This window comes from Ostrea edulis, chromosome 2 (assembly GCF_947568905.1).
Source record: "Ostrea edulis chromosome 2, xbOstEdul1.1, whole genome shotgun sequence".
Lineage (NCBI taxonomy): Eukaryota > Metazoa > Mollusca > Bivalvia > Ostreida > Ostreidae > Ostrea > Ostrea edulis.
Window position 1 is genome coordinate 79,244,740 of NC_079165.1, and position 13,075 is coordinate 79,257,814.

General features: G+C 36.9%; 2 protein-coding genes across 2 annotated transcripts; one reads left to right on the plus strand and one right to left on the minus strand.

Moving 5' to 3' along the window:
• The first annotated feature begins 4,738 nt into the window (after positions 1-4,738).
• Positions 4,739-5,949, plus strand: LOC130051517 (GATA zinc finger domain-containing protein 15-like). The gene is made up of 2 exons (XM_056153486.1): positions 4,739-5,555; positions 5,822-5,949. Exons 1-2 carry the CDS (start codon positions 4,739-4,741, stop codon positions 5,947-5,949), a joined length of 945 nt encoding a protein of 314 aa, XP_056009461.1.
• Positions 5,950-6,784: 835 nt separating this feature from the next.
• LOC130051518 (uncharacterized) lies at positions 6,785-11,770 on the minus strand. Its single transcript, XM_056153487.1, has 5 exons — positions 11,752-11,770; positions 10,155-11,512; positions 9,890-9,977; positions 7,450-7,500; positions 6,785-6,941 (listed from the first exon to the last, which is right to left on the minus strand). Exons 1-5 carry the CDS (start codon positions 11,768-11,770, stop codon positions 6,922-6,924), a joined length of 1,536 nt encoding a protein of 511 aa, XP_056009462.1. The 3' UTR covers positions 6,785-6,921.
• Positions 11,771-13,075: the final 1,305 nt, after the last annotated feature.

Genomic DNA, 13,075 nt, shown 5'->3' on the forward strand with positions numbered 1-13,075 from the left:
TATTTAAATTTACACCACGTGGGTTTTTTTACCCATTAAAAGGCATTATCCTGTTATTCACTTCGCGAATCAAATCAGTTTGACGTTGTTGACGTTGACGTCAATTTCATCCCTGTGCATGTTTATCCCAATCCTAAACATTTTATAGGGATTTTGGCCCTCTTTTACTTCTGATATACTTAATGTTATACTTAATGTACCTCACTTGTTATATTACTTTTACATTTTATATCCATCTTAAGTACTTGCCTTTATTCCGTAAATATATATACATCATATGGGAAAACAGCAATGTTATTCGTACATGTATGTAATTTGTAAAGCTGGGTTTTGGGTAAACCCATTATTGACCACTGATTTCTGGTCGCTATTTTTCACAGTAATGTTATTTAAACTTTTGGTTCTGTATTAATGTTTTGTATCCGTTGAATACTTCTCACGAAGGAATAGACTTGAGAATAGTGACTACTGTTGCCTTGGACGAAAACCTGACTTGATGCGCTAATTAAGGCCAATTTCATTTTGTATTAAATCCGCATAATTCCTCGATACGGAATAACGTAACATATTTACATAATAGCACTGATAAAAGTTTTTCAATTCTATAAAACATGGATGTACTTAATTCTTACGTAGAAGTAAAACACGCACTTGTTGCGCGGATCAAAGCCAATTTTATTTTGTATTAAATTCGCCTAAATGCTTGATATGAACATACGGAATAATGTAATATTTACTGATATCAACGATTTATTCCGTTAAAGTTATTCAATACAATTAAACATGGATGTACTTAATTTCATGTAGAAGTAAAACACGCATTTGTTGCGCGGATCAAAACCAGTTTTATTTTATATTAAATTCGTCTACATCCTTGATATGAATATACGGAATAAAGTAACATTTACATAGTACAGATTTATTCCGTAAAAGTTATTCAATATGATAAAACACGGATGTACTTAATTCTTCTGTAGAAGTAAAACACACACTTTACTATGAATAGTGCTTGTGTGTATACGGAATAAATGTAAGTTAATATTATAAAACTCTTTCATTTGTATTTTTCTTCATCTTTCTTGCGCTCTCCCTTTAAAATTAGAGTTGTGAAGGAAATAAATTCCGAGGTTTTGAGTACATTTAAAGAGCTTGCGTCGCTATTTACTCCTGTTATTTGCTTCGCTTTGCACAAAAACGTGCTATTTTCTTGATTTGGTGCCAAGACAACACTAGACTAGCCACACAAACACCGCTTGGTAATCAATACAAATAAAGCATCAATCTAATTAAAATAAAATATTAATTGGATCCAAAGTCTCAAATTTTAATTACATTTTTGGGGCTTTGAATATCTGAGAGAGAGAGAGAGAGGGTGAGGGGAAAAAATGCAATGCATATTTTAAGGGAGGTAATATAATACAAAAAAGTAGATAACAAGTAAAACGCAGTTTTGGGGTATACGCCACCCTTGTCGTATATGTGTGGCCTTACTCTACAGCGTATATTAAATTTTGATTTAACATGCAACTAGAGAGTAATTTTGATGATACTGACATTCAAATGTACCATAATAAAAGGAATTTTTAAGTTGTAAGCGAAGAAACCAGCACTTGACGAAGGAATTAAAAACAAACACCGTAGTTTAATTACTGGTATTTGTTGGGTATAGGTAATTGTAAGCTGATAAGCAGATTGCATGCCCTGGAGTAGATACATTACAATTTTGACATCCTGTATTCGAAGCGTTGAACATATACACACAGGGTCTTCTCCCCTGTGTGTTGTTTTAAGAACACGTGCAGCAGAGACCAACAGGTGTACATGTACATATAAACGATGTTCGATTGAAATGAGAAAACAAAAATCTTTCTTTTAATATAATATAAAATTTACATTTTTTTAATTCTTAAAACATACAAAATAATATTTTGTTATTAATAATTTTTTTTAACCAATTCTCGAAGTCTACACAAACGCCATTAATACAGACAGAACATATTAATCTTGCACTCGTATACGGTTATTTGTGGATCTATTTGTATTATTTTTTCACTGTAAAAAACTATTAGGACACAGCTCCTAATCCTTATCATTAAATGTAGCATAAAATACTATTAAAAAACCAAATTAAATGCTGGGGGGTTTTTTTTGTTGGTTTTTTTTTATTTTTATTTTTTTTGATTTTTTTGGGGGGGGGGGGGGTTGGTTGGGGTTGGGGGGGTTAGAATAAAAAAAAAATTGGAGGTGTATTAAATATGCTAAATCCTAAGTATATCTGGTTTTAGTAGGTCCCTGATTTTATTTTTCATTTTTTCTAAAATGATTTTTTTAATATACCGGTATGTAATGCGAGATAGCTGTCCATAAGCAAGCCGTACTCATTTTCTGCCGACGAATAAAATAGCTATCGTACAGTTAGTTTGTCCTAACAGGTAAATAACGGTACTTCACACCGCGGCGTTGTAAATCTGCCCCGCGATGAAATCCCGCGGAGGGATAGCGCGGGAAGGATTAACATACCGCGGGGGGAGCGCGGTCTAATATGGGATTCGCGATGGCCGAACTGTATGTCTCTGGTGTTCGTCGACCTATTGGGCTAAAAGTTTGTATGTAGATTACAAGTGACCCTCTGGCGGATCCAGGAATTTCATAACGGGGGGGGGGGGGGCAGTAGAAGGTTGGGGTTGCCTTGAAGCTTTGCACTGATGGGGGTGCAGGAAGCTAACGAAATTGTGCCAATAAGAGAGTGGGTTCTTTTTCATTTAGATAATGAACATATAACGTCTACATACGTATAGTTTGCTCTTTTGTGGGCGTTTGTAATAACGAATCAGAGGGGGGGGGGGGGGGTCCGGCGCGCCGGCGCTGGATCCGCCTTTGCATGCCTCCCAAAAATGAGAATTCTGCAATGAAAGCTTAAAGCACCGCGAGCTGTGCACAATTTTCAGCAACTCTGCAATATCTCAGGTGTTTATGAACCGATTTGTGTGTTACGTGTGTCCCTGGCATGTGCTTCCCGTAACATGAAAGATCTTGATCGCGAGCTCAAAGCGCCAAGAGCTGTGATCATAGCGAACTATTTCCGACTGTCACTCAGATGTTTGTGAACCGATTGAGCTGAAATTATGCATGTAGGTTATATGGGACTAAGCGCATAGGTTTCATTTATTTGTTTGTTTGTGCATTTACTTTTTTTACAGAGAGAGAGAGAGAGAGAGAGAGAGAGAGAGAGAGATTAGTTTCACGCAAAGCTAGTGCAATTAAACAGTACGGTAAAAAATTTCGCATTAAAAGCAGTAACAAAAACAATGATTTGAGCTACTCATGTTTTAAGCAGACGAACATTTTTAAAGGTAAAAAGAAATTGTCAAGTCAAAAACGTAATAAAAAGTAATACATTTTGTATTACCAGACATATTGTCTGGTAATACTTTACCATAGCCAGAACGAGCCTTTTCTCTTGGGTGTTGTCACACAAACCCTATTAATTTGCATAATATCCGACGTAATTTCTCAAACTCATATCAACCAAGAGAGCAATGAATGTTCTTTACCAATATGTAACGTTCTTTGAAAACTGTTGATCCAAACGGGAGTTCTTGTTTGTTTTTTGTTTTGTTTTTTGTTTTTGGGGTTTTTTTTTTGGTTGTTGTTTGGTTTGGTTTTTTTTAAAATAAATCATATCCCCGGCCAATATCTGCCCGTCAAAACCACAAATTTCGCCTTTGTCTCAGTCGGTTAGTCGATGGGTCGGGTATGTTGTTCACGATATCTCAAGATCGACTTGAGTGAAATCAACCAAATATGGTAGGGAGGTAATAATTAACCCAAAGTTACATCCCGTTAAATCAAATTTCAAGTTGGCTAACTGGCGCATGCGCAATGAAAAAATATATCACGAACGATTGAAATGAAACCAACCATTTGATAGGATGATGCATGTGACATACAATCTGATTAGAATAAGATCTTTGATCCGCTATGTTATTGTTATGTCGCTATGTAGCGACATAACAATAACGGAACTAATCAAAGATCTTATCTTAATCAGATTGATGTGACATATAACTTGAAGTTACATCCCACCCAGTCAAACTTCAATTCGGCCGTCTGGCGCATGTGCAATAAAGACATGGTGATATCTTATGCACAAATTAAAAGGAACCAACCACGTTTGAATTTTGCAGTAGCCATTGATTAATTATTTTGTCTGGCAATAGATTTGAATGACTTATTGTCTTGTTGTTTGTTTGTGAATGCGTGAGAGCGCACTGAGCTGTCATCCTGGTGAGAAGTGTGATGCGATAAATGCAATGTATCATCAACAACACCACCACTACCACCACCACAATTGCCACCATTATTATTTATCGTTGTCGTCGTCGTCATCTTCATCATCAACAACAACAAAAAACACAAGCAGTCAGGGGTTTTTTTATTAGTCATTATCCATAGCGATTTGAACAGTTTTCAATATGATAGATAGATAGATAAGATAGATAGAGAAAAAGAGAGCGCGCGCAACGAGATAGATATATATAAAGAGCGCGCGAAACGAGGTAAACAAAAAATATTGAAAAATAAAGAGGAAGGGTGGGTGTTTCTCAATGTTTTTACGAGTGTCCAAACGGCGACTAACAGACGTAATTTAATATAATATGGGGTCACTAACAAATCTGCGGTGTACAAAACCTATTAACCCCATGATCAGCAGAATGACCCTACAACAAAAGGCAAAATGATTCATAGTCGGACATATCCTCTCTATCTCTCAATAGTAACAACACCACTACCAAACCAAAACAACAACAAATACGACTCTCTCAATAGTAACAACACCACTACCAACCAAAATAACAACAAATACGACTCTCTCAATAGTAACAACACCACTACCAACCAAAACAACAACAAATACGACTCTCTCAATAGTAACAACACCACTACCAACCAAAACAACAACAAATACGACTCTCTCAATAGTAACAACACCACTACCAACCAAAACAACAACAAATACGACTCTCTCAATAGTAGCAACACCACTACCAACCAAAACAACAACAAATACGACTCTCTCAATAGTAACAACACCACTACCAACCAAAACAACAACAACAAACACGACTCTCTCAATAGTAACAACACCACTACCAACCAAAACTACAACAAATACGACTCTCTCAATAGTAACAACACCACTACAAACCAAAACAACAACAAATACGACTCTCTCAATAGTAACAACACCACTACCAACCAAAACTACAACAAATACGACTCTCTCAATAGTAACAACACCACTACCAACCAAAACAACAACAAATACGACTCTCTCAATAGTAACAACACCACTACCAACCAAAACTACAACAAATACGACTCTCTCAATAGTAACAACATCACTACCAACCAAAACAACAACAACAACAACAAATACGACTCTCTCAATAGTAACAACACCACTACCAACCAAAACAACAACAAATACGACTCTCTCAATAGTAACAACACCACTACCAACCAAAACAACAACAAATACGACTCTCTCAATAGTAACAACACCACTTCCAACCAAAACAACAACAAATATGACTCTTTCAATAATAACAACACCACTACCAACTAAAACAACAACAAATACAACTCTCTCAATAGTAACAACACCACTACCAACCAAACCAACAACAAATACGACTCTTTCAATAGTAACAACACCACTACCAACCAAAACAACAACAAATACGACTCTCTCAATAGTAACAACACCACTACCAACCAAAACAACAACAAATACTGTGATGATAATCAATCTTTTTAGAAAATATATACAATAGAACAAGTAAAAGCCGAAGTAAATGTCTTGTTCATAGGTCCAGAGAACCTTTTGCGGTCATACTGGTAGTTGGATCACAGAAGAAGAAGAAAGAGGAGAGGAAAAGGAATTAACAAAGAAGTTTCCAAATAGTTGCAGCAAGGGGGACGAAAATTCCAGGTGTGGGTCAATGACCAAATCGGCGCCGGCGATTTGGAACAGGCGACTATTTGAGGTGTTACATAAGAAACCCCAAATCGGTGCCCATCCCAAATTGTCGCCGGTGTAACACACGTCGAGTGCTGAACTGTAGATCGCGGGGTCGAGTCCAGAAGGGGTTTTAATTTTTTCAGGTTGCTTTCTACTAAAACTGCATTTCATGACTAAATAAAGTAAATTTGAAAATATCTAATTTCAAAATATTATTGTACATATCCTCCACTTTTCATCCATATCAAATTTCTCTTGTGTAGCATATTTGCTTAAATACAGTTGATATAACGAGCCTTACACACAAAGGCAATGTTCTTACGAACTTTCTTAGTTAGACCCAATCCGTATTGGATTCATCATGTAATCTCTCATCCCTCTTGATTTACTAAACACAGAGTTTTATTGCCAGTTGAACAATCGCGGCTCGTTGACTTTCGGACCATTTGAAATAAGTAAGTGATCAAGTAATCATTTTCAACTATATTGAGATACATGTAACCAGTAATGACATGTTCAGCTGGACCACAGTTCATGTTCTCTAACTTCGCCAGAAGCCGTATTTGTTAAATGGAACCACACTTTACTTCGTTAGAAGTCAGTGGACCGGGGCGCGGAATTACACACTCAGTTGTCGCAACTTAAACCCCTCGATGATTCGGAAAATATTTTTCAAAAACATCTTTTTTCATTGAGGGCTTTCCTCTGACAATTTCCACTTAAAGGTACATGTTTCTTAAGACTAGATATAGACCAGTCTGATGAGGATTTATTTTCACACTGTCAAATACAATGCAGTTCATACTTTCATGAACTTCGCAAACATAATTCAATTATCGTCATTTTTTCATTGCATCAAATGCACTGATATATTTCACTTGTTTAAGATGTCCTCTTCATCCAATTACACTACTAGCTGAAAATAAATCAATGGCAGATCGAGTCTTTACGTCATGTATAAGCAGCGAAGTGAATTAAGAATAGATAAAGATTTTTTTTTAAAGAAACTGAATCGCAGATATAATTGTAATATCTGACTAAAGACAATTAGATTAGTCTATAAAATTGGTTTTACAGTAAGAAAGGTGAAAATAACAAACTGTGATCAATCTCATTCCTATAAGCAACACAAAATGGAATGTTGGACAAACACAGACCCCTGGATATACCAGAGGTGGGATCAAGTGTCTAGGAGGAATAAGCATCCCCTGTCGACCGGTCACACCCGCCGTGAGCACATATTTTGATCAGGTAGTCGGAGTTATCCGTAATCAAAATAAGAGTGTCATGGACGTTCTAACAATCGGTATGACAGAAGTCTTGAATTGTAGTATGCCAAACTCTTCCTTACTAATTTCTTCGCTTGGGCAATATAATTCTCTTTTCAATAAGAAGTCTGAAATTCTAGTATGACAAACGCTTACTAATTTCTTCGCCCATGCAGTCTTCATCTATCCTCCCGTCGCCGTCGTTATCTGAAACAGACATGTTTATTGGTTAATCAGAATATTAACATTCTTCTCCATTGCTACATTCGAGGAAATCCTCGATAAGATTATAAAGATAATGCAATTAAACCTACAACAGAACTATCTATTGCTTAAGGTAGTGATTGCATGGGTTATTGAATTTAAATCTTCTTTCTTTTTTTTTTTCTTTTTCTTTTTTCTTTTTTTTTTGATTTTTGATTTTTACGTATTTTGTAGTTGATAATATCTGTAACTCATTATGAAAGTATCATATATGGTTTTCACGAAAATTTTGACGCCATGGTTGTCATAGTAACCCCTCTTGTCGACTTTCCGTAATAAATGGTACGGGTATTTCAGATGGTGTTTAAAAATGATACAAAAGGGGTAAGTGATACAAATTTTATATCAAATTTAAGTTAAAGCCTTAAAAGATATATAATTTGTATTAATATGTCCCTTTATTTTCCTATGAAGTAGAAGCAGGGCTGCTTATGAGCAATTTCGCAATTTTTAGAAGGCAATTATTCACCAAATCAGAATTATTTGCACCCCCTGAGAAATTAATGACCAATGAATTTTTTTTCTAATATGTTTTAACATATGTTAGTAGGAATTTTTCCTGAAAGTATCAATGTTAGTTTTCAAGTTTACTATGGCGCTATAATCACTATTGTTACCCCTCCTTACATAAATGCTGTGGTGATAATTTCAATAAATATGTATCTTACATTAACGGCAAACTGACAACTCAACTGTATGACAAACGGAATGATTTCAGCTTCTCCATCGTCAACTTCCCATATTTATGTAGCAATATTCCATTATCACCTGCATATGGTGTTTATATATCTCAACTGATTCGATATGCAAGATCTTGTTCTGTGTATAGTAAGTTTTTAAATCGAGGTAAGCTACTGACAAACAAGTTGATGGTACCGGGATTTCAACAGTCTCGATTGAAGTCAGCATTTCGCAAATTCTATGGTCGTTATAACGATCTACTTCGTCAGTACAATCTCGCATTGGGTCAAATGCTGTCTGACGTGTTTCATAACGATCGTTAAGCCGTTCTTGGCACACTGCTTTTGACTGCGGATAACTCCGTTTACCTGATCAAGATATAGGGCTCACGGCGGGTGTGACCGGTCGACAGGGAATGCTTACTCCTCCTAGGCACCTGATCCCACCTCTGGTGTGTCCAGGGGTCCGTATTTGCCCAACTATCTATTTTGTATTGCTTATAGGAGTTATGAAATTGATCACTATTCGTTATCTTCACCTTACATGCATTTATTTTAACTCGTATTAAAACTATAAAAATGTTTTGATGTTATTATTGAATTTATTCCATATAGAATGATAGTACTTTTGCTTTGGAGATATTTTTATTACTTTCTGTTTAAAATTACTGTATATTCATGCTCTGGAAGTGTATGTTACAAACGCGGGAAGTATATCTCATCCGATGTAAACTGTGTATTGTGACGTCATGGAGATAATTAAAACATAAGGGATTTTTCATTTGTATTGTATTTTCTTTGTATATTTCTAAATATATTTTCACTTTATCCTGTGTCTGGTTATAGCTAACAAGTCTTTGTTTCCATCGTCTGTCATTATTACTGATGCTTAAGCGCTTCACGTATTCCGGAATCGAAAACGAAAATAGTTTCTTTTTAGATACTACATGAATACACCACGTGATGCCTTGCAATCACAACCTTAATCAATCTACTACCGTATAGCGGGTTTATTCTGCGGGTCTAAAATTTGGCTGAAAGGTATGCTAATAATTTTAGCGGAATAAATTTTGGCGTAGAGGGAAGAGTTGTCTCTCTTTCAAATTCTGAAGTCGCAATTGGGTGCATATTTGGCGAGTGAAATTTTGGCGCAAAGCTACATGTATCTAACAGCTAAAATAAGACAAAATCATAACCCCACGGAAAACCGCAAAACGGTATATAAATTGACATTACATATTTTTTCTGTTTTCAACTTTAATCAGCAGAGAAAGGTACACAAAATGAGCAGGGGTGAAACAGTTCATCTCGTGACGTACTAATTACCCAATCAAGCGACGAACTGTTTCCCGGTCACGTGAGAAACTATTGCCCGATTTTTCATGTCTACTCGGGAAACAATCAAAACTATTGTACCGAGGTACGAGTCATTACCATGGGACAATAGTTTTAACTGTTTCCCGAGTAGGCACGAAATAATTGTATTCTACATAGATTTCATTTCCTTATCTGTCGAGTTCGAAAAAAACCACCAATCTTTGAAACCCCACATGAATTGCTTCAAATTACAATGCACACCAGAAATCATAATCCGTTACCTTTTCCGACAGATGACAAATCTTGGTGGCTCTACTTATGTCACAGTATATTACCTTTCCCGTCGCAGTGCTCTTCATCTACCTCTCCATCACAATCATTGTCGATTCCATCCCCTCTTATCATCGATGAGGCGTCATATCCCTTCATTATAAAGATCAGAGATAATAATCATGATTAAAACGTTAAATTTTGATGATAAGACATTGCTGGTGCAGTGTAGTGGTTGGTTTGCTTCTAAACGCCATTATCATTGAAGTGATTAATTCTTCCACCTGATTGATAACACCAGGTGTGAAATAGTAATGTAGAAAGCCTCACAGAATTCAAAGGTGCCACCAATAATCCGATGGGAAATCCATAAGATTCCTTACTGGCTCTGCCGAATAGGATTCCCCCTATGGCGATGTTAGGGTTGGTATGGGTGACGGTGTGAGTCCCTACGGTAATATTGATGTACCCTCCCACAAGATGGATTCCAGGAATGTGTACGTATTTCTGGTTGTGGGGTAATCGATGTCCGTCAAGTAGTAGACCACCTTTGTGTTTGGCGTCAGTGACAAACATGAAATAGTTTTGATACTGTCCTAGGGAATATTTGGGAGTAGTGAAGGTATAATCTCTCGCGTATTGCTCAATGGGTGGAACAGTGATCAGGGAAGGGTCGGAGTTTTCGTGGCTGGTCTCCGTCACTGAGAACTCGTACAAGGCGATTGGTTTACTGGCGACCACGTGAGAATACAGAAACGAACTGTACATCTTCTGTACGTGACTTCCAGCATGGGGGATTATAAAGTGATCAGAGAAAATGGTGCCGTTAATTTTACCAGTGATATTGACTTCAGTGTTGTCTTGACTGGCTACGAAACGGAAAAGATCTCCCACGTTTCTTTCAGGAATTGGTACAGTGACAAAGTTTTTGCCCCACGCTCTAACGGGCAGTAACATCTCAGCCAAGTGATCACGCGTAGTTCCAGTATTGCCAACAATTGTTTTTTTATTCCCGCTGATGACACCTACGGGATAATCAGAAATGACGTGACTTCCGGTGAGATCTCCAACAGAACTAATCTGAAAGGTATCATATCTATTCATGGTGACATTAATCCACTGGTTTCTGTGATAAGTGTGATGTCTGTAAGAAACACTGACATTTCTGTGACTTGGAAGTTTAATGGCGACATGAGTGTTGTTTTCTGTAGCAATAACGGCAAAGACACAATAATGATATGATGGCGCGTAAGATATGGTGTAATATTCTGACCCTAGGACGTCAGTAGGCAGAGCAAGGTATCCATCGTCCGAATGAACTTCTCTGTTAACCCCGTACACAACTATTTCCTCATCTGCCGTTATCTCTATAGCCTTGTGAGACATCTCAGTGTGATCTAACCGGAAGTCAGGGCTGACCGCTAGTTGATGTACCACTCCACGGATAACTACAAACCTTTGGTTGACGTAGGGTTTTAAAGTACCAGGTGAAGTCACGTGAACATGAACCGGTGTGTTGCTGGCTGTGGTGATGAATATCACAGGACCAATATCTTGATGCTTACTTGCCACGTTGTCTAGAAAGGCAATGAGGAAGTGTGTCCCTCTGCTATCTAGGGCACCTGAATAAAATCCGACGGGATATGTATTGATGGTCGTTTTATCGTACGAAATTATATGATTTATATCTAAATTTGATATAAAATGAACGTTACTTGATTATACTTTAATGGTTGATCCACCGATTGCAGTTCGGTAATATCTATGCAAGGCAGATTACCCTACGATTTTAAAGAACTTCTTGGGGTTTTTATTAACACCCTCAATGGATCAGGACCCCATTGCTCAGACGTTAGATATAACTAATAGTCTCATAGCGTTAGCTTTTGTGCGACTAGATTCGTCATATGCTCAACTCTGTGCTAACCAAAGATACGATTCGGCATGCAGCCTACGGTGCACACGAGAACTGGATAATCTTAGGTATGCCTGATGATTTTACTAATTTTTTCGCAAAATTCTCGACGATTAGATATATGACCAGGACTGGGTTGCTCACAACCTTGGTGAAATTTGATGACTGGCCAAGCTAATCACTGATTACATTTACTATCCAAGATAGTGTAATATGGAAAGTGGTAAATATTTTAAATGTCTACAAAATACAATTTTCATGGGTACATTTCATTCATGGCTACGATATTATACTTCATGTATTCCCAAAACAACATGTACCTATCACCATGTTCAGTACTGAATAAACAGTGATAAACGGTTCATTTTCTAGATATTATCATCCATAGGCCCTATCTTTATGTGATATACATGTATACAAATATTGAGTTAATTCCTAAATATAATTTTCGACATAAAAATCAGTCCACATTTCCTTGTCTTCTTGCGATATATTTAATGTATGGAAACTCACTAATGTATGTAATCAATAAAAAGAAAGGGAAGTGTCTAGTATACCGGTCCCCAAAAGCACGCGACTGTGCATGAACAGTTATTTCCCTTGCCGTTGCTTAACGGAATGTAAACACGCCGCCATTTGCATTAATTTCGCCTCGGATGCCGAGCAATGAAAATCGTGCGATAAAAATAAAAGCCCAACAGCGTTTGAGTATACTAAGCGGGGGCTTTGGGGCGGCAGCCCCCAACAAACCAAATATACAGTAGTTTAAAATTGCCTACCTTACAACATAAAATCATCTAAGCTGTTGTTTGCAATAATCAGATCGAGATGTTGAAGAACTCTCATCGGTCGTTGTTTGGCAATCAAGAGTTCCTTTCGCTTTAATGAAGGTTGGGTACGAATATCGAGTGGTCATATACAGATTTAACGAGTTCTAGAAATTTAAGGAATTGATCTTGGCAGTCTGTAAGATATTTTTTTCGGATGCAGTTCTGACTAAAATAAGTATCGTACAGAGATTTAGTTAACTGTGCCGCTGACTGGTAATGACTTTTTTAATGCACGCCAAGTAGATTCTATAGTATTGGTGTGTGTGTCCCTGTATTGGGATCTACAAAGTTTACAGAATGATTTACTTTTGAATTTTCGAACCCTTCTTTATCAAGAATAACATAAGCTTTCCAGCAATCGCTGATTATAGTTGTACCGGGCTGCATGTTGGCTTTTATTATTTCAAGCAGAGTTTCTCGTGTTCTATCTACCACTGTTGTAAAAAAAAAAAAAAATTTTTTAAAAAAAAGCGTCTTTTCATCTCCCTTTCAATGCCACCAAAAAA